The sequence below is a fragment of the Saccopteryx bilineata genome, chromosome 3 (assembly GCF_036850765.1).
Source record: "Saccopteryx bilineata isolate mSacBil1 chromosome 3, mSacBil1_pri_phased_curated, whole genome shotgun sequence".
Taxonomy (NCBI): Eukaryota; Metazoa; Chordata; class Mammalia; order Chiroptera; family Emballonuridae; genus Saccopteryx; species Saccopteryx bilineata.
The window spans coordinates 311,672,698-311,695,154 of NC_089492.1; the positions used below are offsets into that span (position 1 = coordinate 311,672,698).

A 22,457-nucleotide genomic window follows, 5' to 3' on the forward strand; every position below is an offset into this window, starting at 1 on the left:
CAGTCTACATACATCCTCTCTGATCCAGTGTTTTCCAAAGTAATGTCCGTGAATTATCTACAATAAGATCTCCTAGGATACCTTATATTTTCTTTCTTCCCTCCCTCCTTCCCTCCCTCCCTCCCTCCCTCCCTCTCTCTCCCTCCCCCGCCCACCCTCTCTCCCTCCCCCCTTCATTTCTCTTTGGGGAGAGAGACAGGGAGAAAGAGACAGAAATGTCGAGCTGCTCCCGCATGTGCCCTGAGCAGGTAACTGAACCAGCAACCTCTCTACTTGAGACAGTGCTCCTACCAACTGAGATATCTGGCCAGAGCTTAATTTTTCTTATTCATTGATAGAGACAGAGAAAGGAAGGGAGAGGGGAGGCGGAAGGAAAGCACGCATTTGTTGTTCCACTTAGTCATGCATTCATTGGTTCCTTCTCGTGTGTGCCCTGAGGGTGATTGAACCCAAAACCTTGTCATTTCAGTTAGTCAACTGAGCTAACTAGCCAGAGGGATACTTTTTATTTTTACATTTACATACATGCAAATTTTTATTTTTAAGAGAGGAGGGTAGATAGACTCCTGCAAGTGCCCTGACCAGGATCCACCAGGCAACACCTGCCTGAGGCCAATGCTCGGACCAACCAACCTATCTATCCTTAGCACCTGGGCCAACACTCAAACCAATCAAGCCACTGGCGGCAAGAGGGGAAGACAGAGAGAAGGGGGCAGAGAGGAAGATAAGCAGATGGTTGACTTCTCATGTGTGCCCTGACCGGGGATCAAACCCAGGACTTTCTGCATGCTGGACCAACACTCTATTCACAGAGCCAACTAGCCAAGATCTATTTTTTAACTTTATAAAACTGAGTTGAACTTGCCTGTGATGGTGCAGTAGATAAAGCATCAACCTGGAATGCTGAAGTAGTTGGTTTGAAGCCCTAGGCTTATCTAGTCAAGGCACATGATAACCAGTCAATGAAAAACTAAAGTGAAGCAGCTATGAGTTGGCATTTCTCACTCCACCACCCCTCTCTCTCCTCTCTCCGAAAACTCATTAAATAAAATCTCTCTGCCCTGGTCAGTTAGCTCAGTGGTAGTGTCAGCCCAGCATGTGGATGTCCCGGGTTCAATTCCCAGTCAGGGCACACAGAAGCGCCCATCTGCTTCTCTACCTCTCCTCCTCTCGCTTCTCTTTCTCTTTCCCTCCTGCAGCCATGGCTCAATTGGAGCGTGTTCACCCCGGTGCTGAGGATGGCTCTATGGCCTCCCATTCCGGCACTAAGAGCTCTGTTGCTGAGCAAAAAAGCAATGCCCTACATTACCAAAGCACTGCCTCCTAGTGGGCTTGCTGGGTGGATCCAGATTGAAGTGCATGCAAGAGTATGCCTGTGCATCCTCCCCTCACTGAATAAAAATAAAATAAAATCTTTCAAAAAAAACACTGAGATACCTTTTTTTTTGAAAGAGAGAGAGAGAAAGGAAGGGAAAGAGGGAGGAAAGAGTGAAAAGCATTAACTCATAGTTTTGTCATTTTAGCTGTTCAATGACTGCTTCTTATGCGTGCCTTGATGGGGGGGGGCCTCAAGCCAAGCGACTGACCCCCTGCTAAAATCAGTGGCCTTTTGGCTCTCAAGCCAGTGACCATGGGATCATGTCAATGACCCCTTGCTTAAGCTGACAACCCACACTTAAGCCGATAATGCTGGAGTTTCGAACCTGAGACCTCAGCATCCCAGGTTGACATTCTATTCACTGTGCCACCACCAGTTAGGCAAGATACATTTTAAGTGTAACTACCCCTGTCCTGGCCAGATAGCTCAGTTGGATAGAGCATTGGTCTGTAATCGAAGAGGGTTCTAAGTCAATCCCCAGTCATGGCACATACAGGAACAGATTAATGTTTTTTCTTCTTTCTCTCTCTCCTCCCCTTTCCCCCCCGTTCCTCTCTTGCTAAATCAATCAATAAAAAAATTTTAGGCCCTGGCCAGTTGACTCAGCGGTAGAGCGTCAGCCCGGTGTGTGGAAGTCCCAGGTTTGATTCCCAGCCAGGGCACACAGAAGAAGCGCCCATTTGCTTCTCCACCCTTTCCCCTTTCCTTTCTCTCTCTCTCTTCCCCTCCCACAGCCAAGGCTCCATTGGAGCAGAGTTGGCCTGGGCACTTAGAACAGCTCCATGACCTCCGCCTCAGGTGCTAGAATGGCTCCAGTTACAATGGAGCATCACCCTAGAAGGGCTGAGCATTGCCCCCTGGTAGGCATGCCAAGTAGATCCTGGTCGGGCCCATGCAGGAGTCTGTCTCTCTGCCTCCCCGCTAACCCCTTCAGAAGAATACAAAAAAAATTAAAAATAAATTTTTTTTAGGCCCTGGGCAGTTGGCTCACTGGTAGAGAGAGCATCAGCCTGGCCTGTGGATGTCCCAGGTTCACTTCCCAGTCAGAGCACACAGAAGCGCCCATCTGCTTCTCCACCTCTCCCTCTCTTTCCTCCTCCTGCAGCCATGGTTCAATTGGAGCAAGCTGGCCCTGGATGCTGAGGATGGCCTCCACCTCAGGCCTAAGAAGTGCTTGGCTGAGTAACAGAGCACTGCCCCCTAGTGGGCTTGCTGGGTGGATCCAAGTCAGGACATATGTGGAGTCTGTCTCTGCTTCCCCTCCTCTCACTGAATAATAAATAAATAAATATCTTTTTTTAAGAAATGTCCCAGCCCTGGCCGGTTGGCTCAGCGGTAGAGCGTCGGCCTAGCGTGCGGAGGACCTGGGTTCGATTCCCGGTCAGGGCACACAGGAGAAGCGCCCATTTGCTTCTCCACCCCTCCGCCGCGCCTTCCTCTCTGTCTCTCTCTTCCCCTCCCGCAGCCAAGGCTCCATTGGAGCAAAGATGGCCTGGGCGCTGGGGATGGCTCTGTGGCCTCTGCCCCAGGCGCTAGAGTGGCTCTGGTCGCAACATGGCGACGCCCAGGATGGGCAGAGCATCGCCCCCTGGTGGGCAGAGCATCGCCCCATGGTGGGCGTGCCGGGTGGATCCCGGTCGGGCGCATGCGGGAGTCTGTCTGACTGTCTCTCCCTGTTTCCAGCTTCAGAAAAATGCAAAAAAAAAAAAAAAAAGAAAAAGAAATGTCCCTATTCCTGAACCTCATCTCAGACTTTTTTTTCTAGATCGTTTTTTATTTATTCATTTTAGAGAGAAGAGAGCAAGAGGAGAGAGGGAGAGAGGGAGAAAGGGAGAGGGGGAGAGAAGCAGGAATCATTAATTCCCATATGTGCCTTGACCAGGCAAGCCCAGGGTTTTGAACAGGCAAACTCAATATTTTTGGTCAACACTTTTTATTTTATTTTTAAATTCATTTTAGAAAGGGGAATGAGAGAGAAAAAAAGGGAGAAGGAGCAGGAAGCATCAACTCCCATATGAGCATTGACCAGGCAAGCCCAGGGATTTGAACTGGCGACCTCAGAGTTCCAGCTCGCAGCTTTTCCCACTGTTAAGACTCTTTCCTAAAGCAGGATCATTGGAGTGTGAAGGCTCTCACATGGCAATGCCCCAAGGCAAGTCTGCATTTTTAGTTATTCAAGCAATTTATAGGCACAGAATGGAAAGCTACTGGTCTTCCTCTCAGGATCACCCTCCAGGGGAGAAGCTAACTCCACTCACAGACAGGGACAACAAGGAGAGAGGCGCCTGCACCGACTGTTCACCTGGGCTGTGGCGGCCGAGGCTAACACTATCAGTCTCCAAAGCCAACAGTTTTATCATCGCCAGTCCTCCTTCCACAGCCCGAAAGGGGTAGGCAGGAACCCCCAATCCCCCAGGTGTTTCCATGTGAGAAGGAGGCTGCTTGGGAGAATGATGAAGCGGCTGCACATCTCACCTGTTCATGATCCAGCATGGTCAGTCCTTTCACCCCGGCCAGGATGAGGTTCTTGGCAATTTCAGCTCCGAGTCCTTTCATGCCGACAAGAAGCACCCGGGAGGCCCGCAGCCTGTAAGTCAAACTTTGTTAACAGGATGACAGGGAACAGTGGACATGCCACAAATCATTGAAGAATAAAACAAGGCAGTAGTTTTAGTTTTCAATAACTGCACTGAAGCACTATAGCTTCAAAACTAGGAAAGAGACGCTTTAATCCATTCTGCAGAGAACAATTCATTCAACAAATATTTGTTGAGCACCTATGTCAAGTACCTAAGGTGTGGTAATAAGACAACCAAAATCTCTGTCCTTCCATAACTTTGTAAAGGAACCAGATAAATTAGAAAATATAGTATATTATGTCAAAAAGTGATGAAAATCAAGCATGATATGGATAAAGACTGAAGGAGAATGCCATTTTAGTCAGATGCATCATGAAGGCCTTTCTAAGGAGGTTACTGAGCACAAATCAAATGAAATAAAGGATGAATATATAGCTATTTGGGAGAAGGAGCATTACAGACAAAGAAAGCAGCAAGTGCAAAAGCCCTGAGGCAGGACTGCTCTGCAAGGTGCAAGGACAGGAAGAGCAGGGAACAAAGGGAGCAATGGGAGGAAATAAGGTTGTAGACAGAATCAGGGCCTACATCATAAAGGCTTTCACAGGCACAGTAAGGATTCTGGGTTGTATTCTAAGCCTAATGAAAGGTCATAGAAGGGGAAAAGATTTAAAGGGAAGAGTGTTAATAGTCAAAGTGACAGGATGATAACCTGGACTAGTATGACAGCAGAGGAAGAGGTGGGAAGGGGTGCTATTCAGGCTATAACACACAAGCAGAAACAAGGCAGAATGAAAGAGGGTATACCGAGAGAATGTTTGAATTATTCCAACTATGACGTGACAAACGATGAGGCTAACAGAAGGTAAGAGGTTGGGCTATACGAGGGAGTCTGAACTTAACTTTGAGGTCAGTGGAAGGTAGTATACAGATCTACAATATTCTATCTGAAATCTCTTGCAGGGGGTTGTAGGAGACAGACATACAAAATTCCCATATACAGTGACAAAATAAAGGCACAAGGCCTGTCTTGTCTTGGCGCAGTGAATCAAGTATCAACTTGGAATGCTGAGGTTGCTGGTTCAAAACCCTAGGCCTGGCCCTGGCCAGTTGGCTCAGTGGTAGAGCGTCAGCCTGGCGTGCAGGAGTCCCGGGTTCAATTCCCGGCCAGGGCACATAGGAGAAGTGCCCATCTGCTTCTCCACCCCTCCTCCTCTCCTTCCTCTCAGTCTCTCTCTTCCCCTCCTGCAGCCAAGGCTCCATTGGAGCAAAGCTGCCCCGGGCGCTGAGGATGGCTCTATAGCCTCTGCCTCAGGCGCGAGAATGGCTCTGGTTGCAACAGAGCAACGCCCCAGATGGGCAGAGCATTGCCCCCTGGTGGGCATGCCCGGTGGAGTGCATGCAGGAGTCTGTCTGACTGCCTCCCCATTGCCAACTTTAGAAAAATACAAAAAAAAAAAAAACCCAAAAACCCTAGGCCTGCCTGATCAAGACACATAAGGGAAGCAACTAGTACAAGTTGATGCATCCTGCCTCTCCCCCCAAAAAAATCAATAAATATAATCTAAAAATTTTTTTAAAGGCACAAGTTCTTTTCAATGAGAAAAAGAAAACCCTTGAAACAGAAAGGTTTCAGAATCAGAAATTTTCAGATTTGAAAAAGGAATCGAGTACAGTATCATGTAGGTGGTATTTGACTTACGGGGTGATCACTTTGTAATGCACATAAATGTCGAGTCACTTACACTTGAGACTAATATAATCTTATTTGTCAACTGTAATGCCCTCTAGGTCTAAAGACTTGGCTTTGAATTCTAGCTCCGCCACTTCCTACCTGTGACCTGGACAAGCTACACAATCTCTCTAAACTGCAAGTTATTCACGGGTAAAATGGGGATATTAACTCTGACTTCATACATTTAATCCCCTTGAAAACCTGGTAAAATACATATGCAAAGCCATCTAGCACAATCCCTGGCATATAAAAGATGCTCTGTATATGTTACTTGAGTTTATTGAACTTCTCCCCAAACCCCACTGTCTCAAGTATAAATGGCTCAGTAAAGGGTTCATTTTGATTTTCAAAAAAACTTGACCAAAAAAAAAAAAAAAATCTAAAACTGGTGCTTTTTTTTTCTTTTTTGACAGAGACAGAGAGAGTCACAGAGGGGAACAGATAAGGACAGACAGGGAGAGAGATAAGAAGCACCAATTCTTTGTTGCAGCACCTTGGTTGTTCATTGATTGCCTTCTCGTGGGTCTTGATGGGGGGAGCTACATTAGAGGGAGTGACCCCTTGCTCAAACCAGTGACCATGGGGTCATGTCTATGATCCCACGCTCAACCCAGTGATCCTGTGCGACCCTGTGCTCAAGTTGGCAACCTCGGGGTTTTGAACCTGGGTCCTCCACATCCCAGCCCGACGTTCTATCCACTGCAGCACTGCCTGGTCAGGCTAAAGCTGGCATTTAAAGCCATTTGGTATTGGTTTTGTCCAACTTCCCCAGCCTTAAAATCTCCCACAACTAACAGATTAGTTTACTCACACCCAAACATGCCATCAGCTTCCTACTTGCAGACTTTAAGTCACAACATGTAACACACCTGAAATGTACCTGCTCTTCTGCTCTAATCCTAGACAAGTCTTTCCCCAGACTTCAAAGCCCAACCTGAATGCCATTTCCTCATCAAGTCTTTTCTTATCATGGCAGACTCAAAGTGAGCACTCTCTCCTCTGAACGCAGAGCAAACGCCAGGTAAAAATGCCTCAGGAGAGTCACATATAACCACATGGTCTCTCCATGATCCCTACATCCTACAGAGCTCTCCAAACTCTGACTGCTTGCAAGTTTTTTATTCAAGTGGCATTACCACTGACCATCATGTTGATGTTGTTAAGCCTTAATTAACCATGCCAGGGGCCCTAAGACTACAGCTTACTTATGGCTCAAACACATGAAAACCACTTAAGATAGTATCACAGAGTCAGCATTTACTGAATGTTAACTATTACTACTCATACTTACACCTAGGAATCAATCCTACAGAAATATTCAAGGACTGATTGGAGGTGGGACACTGGAGAGTGTGTCAACCTGGGACAGTGAGGACCCAGGTTCGAAACCCTAAGTCAGGGGTCAGGAAACTTTTTGGCTGAGAGAGCCATGATCGCCACATATTTTAAAATGTAATTCCATAAGAGCCATACAACGACCCGTGTATGTTAGGCATTATCGAATAAAAATTTGGTGTTGTCCCAGAGGACGGCTGTGATTGGCTCCAGCCACCTGCAACCATGAACATGAGTAGTAGGAAATGAATGGATTGTAATACATGAGAATGTTTTATATTTTTTTAATCTTATTTTTATTAATTTTAATGCAGTGACATTGATAAATCAGGGTACATATGTTCCGAGAAAACATCTCCAGGTTATTTTCACCTTTGATTATGCTGCATACCCTTCACCCAAAGTCAAATTGTCTTCTGTCACCTTCTATGTTTTATTTATTTTTATTTTTATTTTTATTTTTTTTCTTTTCATTTTTCTGAAGCTGGAAACAGGGAGAGACAGTCAGACAGACTCCCGCATGCACCCGACCGGGATCCACCCGGCACGCCCACCAGGGGCGAAGCTCTGCCCACCAGGGGGCGATGCTCTGCCCATCCTGGGCATCGCCATGTTGCGACCAGAGCCACTCTAGCGCCTGGGGCAGAGGCCACAGAGCCATCCCCAGCGCCCGGGCCATCTTTGCTCCAATGGAGCCTTGGCTGCGGGAGGGGACGAGAGAGACAGAGAGTAAAGCGCGGCGGAGGGGTGGAGAAGCAAATGGGCGCTTCTCCTGTGTGCCCTGGCCGGGAATCGAACCCGGGTCCTCCGCACGCTAGGCCGACGCTCTACCGCTGAGCCAACCGGCCAGGGTTATGTTTTATATTTTTAACATTATTTTTTTTCATTAAAGATTTGTCTGCGAGCCAGATGCAGCCATCAAAAGAGCCACATTTGGCTCGTGAGCCATAGGTTCCCGACCCCTGCCCTAAGTTCTCTGGCTCATTCAGCTTGAGCGTCAGGTCACCAGCTTGAGCATAGGATCACCAATATAATCCCAAAATCAATTACTTGAGCCCTGGGGTCAAGGCACATGTGAGAAGTGCAATCAATGAACTAAAGTGACAAAGCTACCGGTTAATGCTCCTCAACTCTAAGAAAAAAAATGCAAATGGGCACAAAAATCATACACAAATATATTCACAGCAGCACTGTCCACTTGCTCCTCTCCACAGTGCCTGGTCAGAGCCACCATCATTTCTCACCTACAAAACTCAACAGTGTTCTATTTGGCTCCCTATTTTCATTGTCCCCATCTCAGGCAGAGAGTGCTTTTATTTTCATTTTTTGGGCAGAGAGAGCTTTTAAAATGTAAGCCAGGTTTTGTTACTCTGGTGCTTAAATCTTTCTATGGTTCCCCATGCAGGTTCCCTACCTTGGTCTCAAAAACCCTGTGCAGCCTGACCTGTGGTGGCGCAGTGGCATAAAGCATCGACCTGGAACACTGAGGTTGCCAGTTCGAAACCCTGGGCTTGCCTTGTCAAGGCACATATGGGAGTTGATGCTTCCTGCTCCTCCCCTTCCTCTCTCTATCTCCCCTCTCTCTAAAAATCAATAAATATTTTTTTTAAATTAAAAAAAAAAACAACAAAACCCTCTGTGCACCATTCCCCTCATCTCATCCTACTCGCTCCCCTTGATAACTTGCCTGCAGCCATGCTGGTCTTTCTTGGACCCAGAAAACACTACGTGTTCTCCTATCATAGGACTTTGAGATTAGTTGTCCTTTGTGCTTCTTCTCCAAACTTTACACGTGACCCATCCTTTATGTCTCAGCTCAATTGTCACCTCCTTAGAGAAGTCCACATTGGCCATCTAATCCAAAATATGTCCACACCCTCTTCTATCTAGAATTATGCTGATTGCTGTGTTCACTGCTTGCTCCTCAATTAGAATGTACACTCCAGCCTAGAAGACAGAGTGATGATTATAAAATGTAAACTCCAGAAGCTGCCGAATGCCTAGCAGCTATGTCTGTTCTTGGCACTTAAACTGTTCCTCAAATAGCTGTTGAATTAATAGCTACATCTAAAGAAACCCAAGTGTCCATCAGCATAAATACACAAATGTGGTATGTAATAACATAATGGCTAACATTTATTGAACGCTCACTATGTGCCAACCACCGTTCCAAACTCTTTATATGTATTACGTCATTTAATCCTCCTCCTGATTTTATCAGCTGGTACCTTATTATCCCTATTTTACAGCTGAGAAAATAGGCACAAAGAGGTTAACTAGAAGTGGCTAATATAATCAGCTAGTAGATATGGGAAACAATAGGTACAGTTATGAAGATGATGGCTCTGAGGCTATTCAGCCCTGGTGTACACGTTCATACATATGTATGTACGTACCTATACACAGAAACACACACGCTATGGAAAACTATGCTGCCATTAAAAATAATAATAATAATGGGGAGCCTGACCAGTGGTGGTGCAGTGGATAGAGTGTCAGGCTGGGACACAGAAGACCCAGGTTCAAAGTCCTGAGGTCGCCAACTTGAGCACGGGTTGTAATTTGAGCATGAGATCATAGACATGACCCCATGGCTGTTGGCTTGAGGCCCAAGGTTGCTGGCTTGAACAAGGGGTCACTTGCTCTGCTGTAGCAACCCCCTGCAACCCCCCCCATAGAGGCACATGAGAAAATAATCAATGAACAAGGAGCCGCAACAAAGAATTAATGCTTCTCATTTCTCTCACTTCCTGTCTGTCCGTCCCTATCTGTCCCTCACTCTGACTCTCTGTCTCTGTCAAAAAAATAAATATAAGGACTACCAAATTCTCATTCAAACCACCCTTACTGAGTCATGCAAAAATCTGGTGTGAGACTATTTCAAGTGGGGTAGTAAGCACAAAGTCCCCGAGGCCACAGAGAACTTTAGCATATTTGAGAAATAGAAACATCCAAACAGCTCGAATGGAGTATAGGCAAGGTCACACAAGCCAGGGCATGAAAGGCAACGGATTTTAAAAGCTTTGGGTTTTATTCTGAGAATACCAGAAAAATCACTAGAAGGCTTTAAGCAGAATCCTAAATTTAAATTTGTTTGGCTGCTGTGTGAATTTATAAAGAGACAACAGTGGAACAGGGGAGACCAGTGAAGAAACCATTGTGGTGATCTGAGATAATGGTTGTGGCTTAGACTAAAAAATTAAGGTAGATAAGATAAAGGATGAAGCAGAGACTGACCTGTGGTAGCACAGTGGATAAGGCATCAAACTGGAATGCTGGGATCGCCGGTTTGAAACCCTGGGCTCGCCTGGCCAAGGCACTTACAAGAAGCAACCACAGCCCTGGCCAGTTAGCTCAGTCAGTTAAGAGCTTCGTCCTGCCTGACCAGATGGTGGCGCAGTGGATAAAGCATCAACCTGGGATGCTGAGGTCCCAGGTTTGAAACTCAAGGTCATTGGCTTGAATGTGGGGTTGCAGGCTTGAGCAAGGGGTCACTGGCTGGTCTGGAGTGTCCCCCCCCCCAAGGCATGTATGAGAAGCTATCGAACTAAAGTGCCACAACTAAGAGTTGATGCTTCTCATCTCTCCCCCTTCCTGCCTCTCTCGCTCTTACTAAAAAAAAAAAAAAAAAAGAATGCTCTCTCCCTCTTCCTTGTCTGTCTCTAAAATCAAACAATTAAAAAAAATAAAATAAAGTCTCTTCTTTACTTAACAGCACATTACTTTTTAAATATTTTACTTATTGATTTTAGACAGAGGAGAGAAATGGGGGAGGGGTGTAGGAATCGCCAATTCACAGTAATTGCTTCTCAGATGTGCCTTGACAGGGCAAGCCTGGAGTTTTGAACCTGCAATCCCAGCATTCCAGGTCAACACTTTGTCCGCTGCACCGCCACAGGTCAGGTAGTATTTTTCATTTATATCTACAATCTTTCTCCATCCAACTGCCCATTCATTACATGTATTTAAATGTCTTGTCAGAATCCAAAATACTCCTGCTTTATATTTGCCTTTTTTATCTCAAGCTATTTCCTACGCAGTTTGCCTTCTTTTGTTGCTGGTGATTTATATTTGTCAAATAATTGTAGCTACAATTTACTGAATGCTTTCTGTGTCTAGACACCATGCATTATTTCATTTGGTTCTCCATAATCTTATATAGATTATATATCTCCACTTGCTAAATGAGAAAACTGAAGCACAGAGAAGTTAAGAAATATGTATATCCAAGGTTAAGTAACTAACAAGTTCTCGAACTGAGATTCAAAGTCAACTATTCATCATTATGAACCACTAGAACAAATTGGTCCTTCTATGAAACAACCAGTACAGTTATGTACTGGCAAATATGTGCCTATGAAATCAAATGAAGTTCTTCTGAATGGCCAGCAGGGTTGGGTAACAAGTGCTTAAGAACAGAGGTTTGCCCTGGCCGGTTGGCTCAGTGGTAGAGCGTCGGCCTGGCGTGCAGAAGTCCTGGGTTCGATTCCCAGCCAGGGCACATAGGAGAGGCGCCCATCTGCTTCTCCACCCCTCCCCCTCTCCTTCCTCTCTCTCTCTTCCCCTCCCGCAGCGAGGCTCTATTGGAGCAAAGATGGCCCGGGCGCTGGGGACGGCTCCTTGGCCTCTGCCCCAGGCGCTAGAGTGGCTCTGGTCGTGGCAGAGCGACGCCCCCTGGTGGGCAGAGCGTTGCCCCCTGGTGGGCGTGCTGGGTGGATCCCGGTCGGGCGCATGCGGGGAGTCTGTCTGACTGTCTCTCCCCGTTTCCGGCTTCAGGGGGGGGAAAAAAAAAAAAAAAAAAAGAACAGAGAAGGTTTTATAGTCTCTTTTCATAAAGCCAAAATTTTGGAATTGAAAGAGTCCTAAAAGATTTAGTCACACTCACCTCTCCTTTTTGCAGATATGGAATCTAAGGCCAAGAAACTGTACGGCTCTGGCTGGTTAGCCTGATGGGCTAGAGCAGGGGTCCCCAAACTGCGGCCCCCTGAGGCCATTTATCTGGCCCCCGCCGCACTTCTGGAAGGGCACCTCTTTCATTGGTGGTCAGTGAGAGGAGCATAGTTCCCATTGAAATATTGGTCAGTTTGTTGATTTAAATTTACTTGTTCTTTATTTTAAATATTGTATTTGTTTCCGTTTTGTTTTTTTACTTTAAAATAAGATATGTGCAGTGTGCATAGGAATTTGTTCATAGTTTTTTTTATAGTCTGGCCCTCCAATGGTCTGAGGGACAGTGAACTGGCCCCCTGTGTAAAAAGTTTGGGGACCCCTAGGTTAGAGTGTCGTCCTGAAACGCCAAGGTTGCAGGTTCGATTCCCAGTCAGGGCACATACAGGAAGCAACCAATGAATGTACAACTAGGTGGAACAACAAATGAATGCTTTTCTCTCTCTCTCTTCCTTTCAATCTGCCTCTAAAAGCAATCAGTAAATTAAAAAAAAAATAAATTGTGGGACTCACCCAAGGGCAAAGAAGTATTTAGCAGAGTAGGGAACTGAACCCAGGTCTTCTGACTTCCTAGAACTTTGCAATATAAAATTATTTCATTCAATCAACAAATATCTAAATTTCTACACACTTGCAAGCATTGGAAATTTAAGAGAGACCAGTAAAAACCCACATATTAATTGCTACACATTTATAAACTGCTTGCCCTAATGGAGCTTATACTACATTGCTTGCAAAAATTAGGGGAGATTTTATAGCTTCATATTCATTTTTGAAATATCCCCTAATTCTTGTGAGCAGTATACTTCCCTATTCCTAGTCACCCTTCCTCTCTCTTAGGTACGAGGATAAATTAATGTTCAGTGGGAGAATTAGACATGCCTTTGCTGTAAAAGGCAATGCAAAAACTGCTGAAGCACACATTCTAAGAATGTAAGCAACTGCCAGGTCCAGCACTTGCCTTACGTTAATATGTAAGACTGAAAGAATGAGCCCCTATGGTAGAAAATGAGCTGTTGTGGAAATAACAGTAAACTGGAAGTTGGTGACTACGACTGCACTTCAACTTCCATTTATTGATACTTGGTGTGTGAGTTCAGAGAGTTGGCTCCCTTCTTTGAACCTCATCCATAAAATGGGCTATGCACCACAGCAAGAGAAGCAAACTCACATGCTTACAGGGGCCATGTGATTATATCAACAAGTGAAGCTGCTATTGGAGAAGATAGAAAAGTCGAGAACCCCTACTCTGAGAAAGCAGCATCCTCTACTTAGCTCCAACCAACGTGGGGATGTCTGACTTTCCTATTTCTAAAGAAAGAAATCAGCACTGGCTGGTTCGCTCAGTGGTAGAGCGACAACCCGGTGTGTGGAAGTCCCAGGTTCGATTCCTGGTCAGGGCACATAAGAGAAGTGCCTATCTGCTTCTCCAACCCTCTCCCCTTCTTGCTTCTCTTTCTCTCTCTCTTCTACTGCAGCCATGGCTCAATAGGAGCAAGTTGGCCCTGGGCGCTAAGGATGGCTCCATGGCCCCCACCTCAGGCATGAAGAAGAGCTTGGTTGCTGAGCAATGAAGCAAAGCCCCAGATAGGCACAGCATCTCCCCCTAGTGGGCTTGCTGGATGGATCCCCATCAAGACATATGCGGGAATCTGTCTCTGCCTCCCCTTCTCTCACTGAATTAAAAAAAAAGACAAATCAGAACTCTAAGTGAAATCTCCAGATAGAAGGGTCACATTCCCCCCCCCCAACTGCTCATTATTAAAAATGTCAAACATATAGAAAAACAGAAAAAGCAGTAAAATTTTGCCCTATTGGCTTTACCCATATACATACACCACAGGCATTTCCCGCCTTTAATGTGCATCTCCAAAAAAGGACATTCTTCCTCATAATCATACTACATATTATCACATCTAGAAAATAATTACCAAATATCATCCAACAGAACTAAATATTCTAATTTCCTCTATTCTCTAAAAGCAAGATCCAGCCAAGGTTCATGTAAGGACCAAGAGAAGATCAGAAAATAAGCAAGGCACTAATGGAACAGGGAACTTAAGGGTTACAGGCAGGTCCTGCTCCTGTTCTGTTAGGAATAACATGCCCAAGGTCGTTCAAGAAGCAGAGACAGATAGGGACCCTGGGAAGCTGAGAGAGAGGAAAAAAAAAAAGGAAAAAGAGACAAACGTTTGCATTCTATTGGTTAAAAGACCCTTATCAGAAGTTTAGGTTTGGAATTCACCAATGAGCTAGACCCCAGCCCCTGTTGCTATGCTATGTGCAGCCCCCTTAGCAAATAGGTTACCGCCACATCTGCTTCTGTATGAGGCTTGCTTGCTTAGCTTATAAAAAGATTTAGCTGTGAGCGCTAGGTGCGAGTCCCATCTGTAGCTCCTTGTGAGCACAGTGTCTCTGGACACCTTGGGAATTTGCCCCTGCGCAGGTAAAACTGGCCAATAAAGTTACATCTATACTCCTGAAAGTCTCTGACGTTTGTTCTTGACCCGGTGGATGCTACAGTTCACACCTTCCATTTGACTTTACTTTTTTTTTTTTTTAATCTTAGAGAGAGGGAGAGAGAGAGAAACACTGATCTGTTTCTGTATGTGCCCTGACTGGGAATAGAACCAGCAACCTTTGCATATCAAGATGATGCTCCAACCATCCAAGTTCTCTGGCTAGGGCTTTTTTTTTTTTTCTCTCCATTTACTAATTTTAGAGAGAGAGGAAGAGTAGAGAAAAGGAAGGGGGAGAGGGGAAAAAAAGAGGGAGAAAGAGAGGGAAGGAGAAAGAGAGGGAGGGGGAGAGGAAGGGGGGGGAAGGAATCTGTCCTATATGCGCCCTGACCCAGGATCAAAACCGCAACCTCTGTTTTGGACGAAGCTCTAACCAACCTAGTTATCCAGCCAGGGCTCCTACTGCTTTACTCTTAATGTACAAACAGTCCCTCCATTGTTTTTCCCATAATATTGACTTCTGCAATAGAACTAGTGCAACTGTCTTATAAAATGTTCCACCTGCCTGACCTATGGTGACACAATGGATCAAGTATCAACCCGGAATGCGGAGGTCACTGGTTGGAAAACCTGGGCTTGCCCGGACAAAGCACGTATGAGAAGCAACTACTGTAAGGGCATGCTTCCCGCTCCTCCCCCACATCTTCCTCTCTCTCTCTCTCTATTGCTCTCTTGCTCTCTCTCTCCGCTCTCTGTAAAATCAATAAGAAAAATCTTGGCCCTGGCCGGTTGGCTCAGCGGTAGAGCGTCGGCCTGGCGTGCGGGGGACCCGGGTTCGATTCCCGGCCAGGGCACATAGGAGAAGCGCCCATTTGCTTCTCCACCCCACCCTCCTTCCTCTCTGTCTCTCTCTTCCCCTCCCGCAGCCAAGGCTCCATTTGAGCAAAGATGGCCCAGGCGCTGGGGATGGCTCCTTGGCCTCTGCCCCAGGCCCTGGAGTGGCTCTGGTCGCAGCAGAGCAACACCCCGGAGGGGCAGAGCATCGCCCCCTGGTGGGCAGAGCGTCCACCCCTGGTGGGCGTGCCGGGTGGATCTGACTGTCTCTCCTCGTTTCCAGCTTCAGAAAAATACAAAAAAAAAAAAAAAAAGAAAGAAAAGAAAAGAAAAATCTTTAGGCCCTGGCCGGATAGCTTGGTTTGTTGGAGCATTGTCAAGAAGTGCAGAGGCCCTGACAGGGCGGTGGCGCAGTGGATAGAGCATGGGACTGGGATGCAGAGCACCCAGGTTCGAAATCACGAGTTAGCCAGCTTGAGCGCAGGTTCATCCGGCTGAGTGCAGGCTCACCAGCTTGAGCATGGGGTCTCTGGCTTGAGCGTGGGATCACAGACGTGACTCCTTGGTCGCTGGCTTGAGCAAGGAGTCACTCACTTTGCTATAGCCCCCAGTCAAGGCACATATGAGAAAGCATCAGTGAACTAAGGTGCTGCAATGAAGAACTGATGCTTCTCATCTCTCTCTCTCTTCCTGTCTGTCCCTCTCTCTGGCTTTCTCCCTGTCAAAAATTTTTAAAAATAAATTTTAATTTTTAAAAAGTTTCACTTTCTAGATACCTTGACATTGAACTCAATGAGTAAAAGATATATTGAGAAGAAAAACTTCAAAGATGATGCATTGTTCTTATTTCTCCACATCAGAAGGACATAAAAATCATTTCCAGCCTGACCAGGCGGTGGCACAGTGGATAGAGCGTCGGACTGGGATGCCAAGGAGCCAGGTTCGAGACCCCGACGTTGCCAGTTTGAGCGCAGGCACATCTATCTGGTTTGAGCAAAGCTCACCAGCTTGGACCCAAGGTCGCTGGCTCGAGAAAGGGGTTACTCGGTCTGCTAAAGGCCCACGGTCAAGGCACATATGAGAAAGCAATCAATGAACAACTAAGGTGTCACAATGAAAAACTGATGATTGATGCTTCTCATCTCTCTCCGTTCCTGTCTGTCTGTCTGTCCCTATCTATCCCTCTCTCTGACTCTGTGTAAAAAAAAAAAAAAATCATCTCCAAATAAGTTTTTATTACTTTGTTTGAATATTACCTTGGTCTGGTCCTGGCTGGGTAGCTAAGTGGATAGAGCATCATCCTAGCACACCAAGGTTGCAGTTCGATCCCCAATCAGGGCACAAACAAGAAGCAACCAATGAGTATACAACTAAATGCAAGGAGTTGATGGTTCTCTCTCCCTGTCTCCCTTCCTCTCTTCTCACTCTCTCAAATCAATGAGGGAAAAAATGAATGTTACCTTGGTCTTATGAATTTTTAGTTAACTATTTTTAAATGAAGTTGATTTTGCCTGGCCTGTGGTGGCGCAGTGGATAAACCTCCGGCCTGGAATGTCAAGGTTGCCGGTTTTAAACCCTGGGCTTCCCTGGTCAAGGCACATACAAGCAAGCAACGAACAACTAACACGAAGCAACTATGAGTTGATACTTCCCATTCCATGCTCCCCTTTCTCTCCTGTCTCTGAAAAATCAATAAATAAAGTATTTAAAAAAAATAAATGAAGTTGATTTTATTCTTTCTGACGCACAGATTGTCCCAAATTTAGCCAATTCTCTAGATTTTTATTTATTTTTATTTTTTGTTTTTTGTAGCCAATTCTCTAGATTTTTAAATGCTGGCAACTACCTTCAAAAAATGTAAAATAAGCCTGACCTGTGGTGGCGCAGTGGATAAAGCGTCAACCTAGAAACGCTGAGGTTGCCGGTTCAAAACCCTGGGCTTGCCTGGTCAAGGCACATATGGGAGTTGATGCTTCCTTGCTCCTCCCCCCCTCCCCTCTCTATAATGAATAAATAAAATCTAAAAAAAAAAAAAAAAAATGTAAAATAAGCCTGACTTACGGTGGCACAGTAAATAAAGCAACAACCTGGAAACGCTGAGGTCACCAGTTCAAAACCCTGAGCTTGCCCAGTCAAGGCACATGTAGGAGCTGATGCTTTTTGCTTCTACCCTCTTCTCTCTCCCCCCTCTAAAAACGAATAAAGGCTTAAAAAATTTTTTTTTAATGTAAAACAAGAGAGACAGCTCAATCTTTGACATCTAGACTGTGTAAGTTCCCTGGGAAGGCCCTTTTTGATATTAGTCTCCCTTTCAGTTCTCTGCCAGCCTTGGTCTAACGTCAGTCAGAGGCGAAACGAGAGCCAGATGCAGTCTGCCAATTCACAAGCCACCTTCCATGTTATGAAAGAGCCCCAGCCCCCAGCGTTTTGCTATCCCACCGGAGTTCCCTTAAAGGCCAATCTGCTCTGCAGAGCATCCATCATATCTATACAAGGGAGGATATCACTGCCCTTCCTACTCCAGAGCCCTGCTATGAGGCTCGACTAAAAAGTGGACGTGAGAGTACACTAATAAAGTCTGTAAGACTGTCTACAAGTATTTCCCAAATTATAGATAACCCCTTCTTTCCCTTCCCTTTGAGCCCTCAACCAATATTGTTCAGGTTCTTCAGAGTTACATCTTCACTCTCTCAGAATAACTCCAACCTCCCAAGAATTCCAAATCCTTCAAACAGCAGTCCTTAAAATCAACTCCACCCAGATTTTTAGGCCCAGTCTGTCATTCCTGAATTGTCTCTCATAACCTACATATTGACTCCATCAGCAAATCCTGCCCCTCCACCCTCAAAATATATCCAGAATATATATTTGACCCCTTCTTTAGAGTTCCAAGCACCATTGTTTATGTCTCAAATGGACTGCTGTAGTAAATATTGCCATAATCTAACTCAGTGGTCCCCAACCCCCCGGCTGCGGACTGGTACCGGTCCGTGGGCTATTTGGTACCGGTCTGCAGAGAAAGAATAAGTAACTTACATTATTTCTGTTTTATTTATATTTAAGTCTGAACGATGTTTTATTTTTTAAAAAATGACCAGATTCCGTTACATCCGTCTAAGACTCACTCTTGACGCTTGTCTTGGTCATGTGATACATTTATCCATCCCACCCTAAAGGCCGGTCTGTGAAAATATTTTCTGACATTAAACCGGTTCGTGGCCCAAAAAGGGTTGGGGAACACTGGTCTAACTGGAACTCTTATTTTCACCTCTGCCCACTTCAACCTATTCTCCACACAGCAAGAGTGGGCCTTTTAAAACACAAATCAGATCATGTTACTACTACTCAAAACTCTCCAACAGGTTTCCCAGCACACTCAGAAATAAATAAATAAATAACTTGCACTCCTTAACTGTTCCAGCCATACTGTTTAATTCACAGAGCTTGCACTTGGTCCTCAAGATTCTACACTTGCTGTTCTATATGGCAGAAAGGTTCTTCCAAACAGCTTTTTCCTTTTAGACAGGTCTGAGGCACAATGCTACCTCTTCAAAGGCCATCCCTGCCCACCCTATCAAAAGAGCTCTCCACTGCACCATCCTTCTCTTCTTTAAATTTTTTATTTACTCAGGGAGGAAGGGAGAAGGAAAGAAGAGGAGAAAGGAATAGAGAGGGATGGAGAGGGATGAAGAGGGAAGGAGAGAGAGAAACGCATCAACCTGTTACTCTGCTTAGTTCTGTACTAACTGGATGCCTCTCACATGTGCCCCTACCAGGAATTGAACCCACAACCTCAGCACGTTGCAACCACCCTGCCAGGGCTTCACCATCCTATACTGATGCTCTTATCCTGTTTTATTTTGTCCCTTGAGCTTGCATTACCTATCATTATGTTATTTGTCGCAAACACTAGAATGTAAGTTCCAAGTAAGCAAGGAGTTTTAGTTCAGAGACCTATGCTCTATGCCTAGAACAGTGATTGTGGAAAGTGCTCAATAAATATTTGATCAAATCAATCATCTCGTTCCAAGACCTCATCTCCTCTGGTAACTATTCCTCAATATCCCAAGTACTGTATGCCCAACCTCAATGAATGTCCTGTCCTCTCTGGACACACCCTCATACCTAGATACAAGCAACTTCTTCAGGTACCTCCAACCCCCCTAAAATCTTCGAGTCTCTGAAGGCTCCCACCTCATTCTTTCAGAATGGCTCACCCCTTAGAAGCCACAAGAATGTAAAGTGTGCACGTTCAGTTCACCAGTCTCCCCAACGACCAGCACAGAACAAGTCCCCACTATCTAGGAATGAATGACATATGACCCCCTTCATCCTTTCCAGGCAGCCCCCACCCGACCTAAGCTTCTCCATCACCCCTCTCTAGCTTCGGAGTCCCGGAATTTGAATTCTCTTAATTCCTTAGGACTCCCCCGACCCCCTCCCAGAAGCCTCCAATCACTCGGAAGAGCCCTCTTACCCCCAGGGTCGTCCCCGCTTGCCATACCTTCCAGAAGCATCCTAAATCAACCCTTCCAGTTCTCTCGGGCCGGCTACCATCCGGGTACCGAATTCTCGGGAACCGAATTCCCGTCTCCTCTCTTCAAATTAGACCCTCCCGCTCCCTGAGGGCCGCGAACGGCTCAGGCCAGACGCTCCCTGCAGACCTCAGCCCCACAAGTTGCACCAGCCCTGACCGTTTCTGGGCCTCCAATCCCCAGAGACGGATCTGCCGGTCATACTGCGCTGCCTCCTCCTCGCTAATGCCGCCGCCAGCTTCCTCCTTCTCCACCATGGCGCCGGCACTCTGCCTGCGCCCGGGTTCTGCTCACGCCAACCGCCGCTGGCCGCGCATCCCGGTCGCATCTACGCCTGCGCCAAAGACCACGCCTGCGCAGAAACTCCTCCACGGCCCGGCCCGCCCCTGCAGTCTGGGACCACGTGAACCTCCCCCGCTTCAAAGGCGGGCGGATAACTGCAAGTCACATGACGGAGGCCTCAGCCAATCCCGACCAAAAATTAGCTCGGCCTAAGGCCCGGGAGAGGATATCCACGTGATGTTCTGAGACGATTCATTCAGCAAATATTTATGGAGCCCCTTGGCAAACCGGGATTTGGGAGTGTTGTGAAATAGAGTGACGAATGTAATAGACGAAATCCTGCCCTCAGGGAGCTTACCTTAAATTGAGGAAGGCCCAAAGAAAAATAAATATAAATCAGGCCGTACTTCGGAGAAAAATAAAGAAAGGTTTGGGACTACAGGGTGACAGGAATGGCCAGGGAAGGTCTCTCAGAGAAGGAGACGTTAAGCAGAGATCTAAAGAAACAAGCTATGTGAATAACTGGGAGATGGCACATTTCCGGACAGGGGAACGTTAGGTGCAAAGGCCCTGATGCTGAAGTGTGCTTTTGCATAGTTGAACTGTGGAGAGAGCATGATGGCTGGAACAAATTGAGAAGCTGGCAAGTAGTAAGAGATTAAATCATAGGTGAAGCAAGTGGAGGGATCACATAGGGCCTTGTAGGCTGGTAATAGCTAATATGTATTTTCCTTAGGCAAGGTGCCTTTGTATTATTCACTGATTAAATACTTATTGAGCACTTGTTCTGTGCTAGGGATAGAGCAGTGTAAAAGAAAGAAAATACGGCCTGACCTGTGGTGGCGCAGTGGATCAAGCGTAGACCTAGAACAGTGTTGGAGGCCCCAGGCTGTGCCTAGTCAAGGCACATACGGGAGTTGATGCTTCCTACTCCTCTTTCTCTTTCTCTCTCTCTCTCTCTCTCTCTCTCTCCCCACACACACACCTCTAAAAAAATGAATAAATAAAACCTTAAAAAAAAGAAAAGAAATAGCCTGGCCTGTGGTGATGCAGCGTTGACCTGGAATGCTAAACTCCCGGGTTTGAAACCCTGGGCTTGGCCTGTCAAGGTACATATGACAAGCAAGCAATGAACAAATAAAGTGAAGCAACTATGAATCTATACTTCTTGCCCCCGCCCCTGTCTCTATCCTCTCTCTGTAAAGTCAATAAAATAAAATCTTTTTTTTTTTAATATTTTATTTTTATTCATTTTAGAGAGGGGAGAGAGAGAGAAGGCCAGGAAGAGCAAGAAGCATCAACTCTCATATATGCCTTGACCAGGCAAGTCCAGAGTTTTGAATTGGCAACCTCAGCAGTCCAGCTCAGGACCAGGTCAAGCCAATAAAATAAAATTAAAAAAAAAAAAAAAAAAGAGCCTGGTCTGTGGTCGTGCAGTGGATAAAGCATCGACCTGGAATGCTGAGGTTGCCAGCTCAAAACCCTGGGCTTGCCTGGTCAAGGCATATATGAGAAGCAACTACAAGTTGATGCTTCCTGATCCTCTGCCCCCTTCTCTCTCTCCTCTCTCTAAAAGTAATATATAAAATCTTTTTATTGTTTTGTATTATTTAAGTGAGAGGAGGAGAAATAGTAAGACAGACTCCTACATGCACCCCAGCTGGGATCTATCCCGTGACTCCTTTCTGGGGTGAATGCTTTGGCCATCTAGGGCCATGCTCGCAACTGAGCTGTATTTAGTGCCTCAGGCGGATGCCTCATGGAGCCATCCTCAGCACCCAGGGCCAACACATTTAAACCAAGCCATGGCTGTGGGAGGAAGGAGAGAGAGAAAAAAAGGAGAGGGGAGGAGAAGCAGATGGTTGCTCCTTCTGTGTACTCTGACCAGGAATCAAACCCAGGACTTCCACACACCACGTCAATTCTCTACCATTGAGCCAATCAACCAGGGCCACTAAATAAAATCTTAAAAGAAAAGAAAATAGCTACCCTCTCATAGGCATTATATGGATTATTTCTCAAATTCTTATAAAAGTAAATGTCCTTTATTATTTCCATTTCATAGCTAAGAAGTCTAAGGTCCAGCAAAGTATCAGTAGCTTGAATGAAGTCTTATATCTTGGAAGTAGTGAAGCTAGGATTCAAATTTAAGCTGTGTGGCGCTCATGATTCATCAGGAGGTTATACCGCTGGTGGCATATTAACCTCGTACTATGTGATCCCTAATATGTATATGCTGTGTACTTCAGAGGGGCTATTTCTTCCCCTTTTACAGATTACAGCTCTGGGACTCACAAAGGGGTATCAATGCATCCAAGGTCACAATATCATTTTAAAAATTTGACCAATGCCTACACTATTTGTTATTGATATATA

General features: G+C 45.8%; 1 protein-coding gene across 2 annotated transcripts in view; it reads right to left on the reverse strand.

The window, feature by feature from the left end:
* The window catches only part of SAE1 (SUMO1 activating enzyme subunit 1), a 98,592-nt gene extending 78,456 nt beyond the window's left edge, over positions 1-20,136 (reverse strand). Inside the window, exons 1-2 of one of the 2 annotated variants that reach the window (XM_066271712.1) lie at positions 19,959-20,136; positions 3,854-3,965 (exon numbers count right to left, since the gene is read on the reverse strand). In XM_066271712.1, coding sequence (XP_066127809.1) covers positions 3,854-3,965; positions 19,959-20,056 — 210 coding nt within the window. In that variant the 5' untranslated portion in view covers positions 20,057-20,136. The remainder of the gene's footprint in view (positions 1-3,853; positions 3,966-19,958) is intronic. The other variant, XM_066271711.1, reaches the window with a different exon arrangement.
* Positions 20,137-22,457: the final 2,321 nt, after the last annotated feature.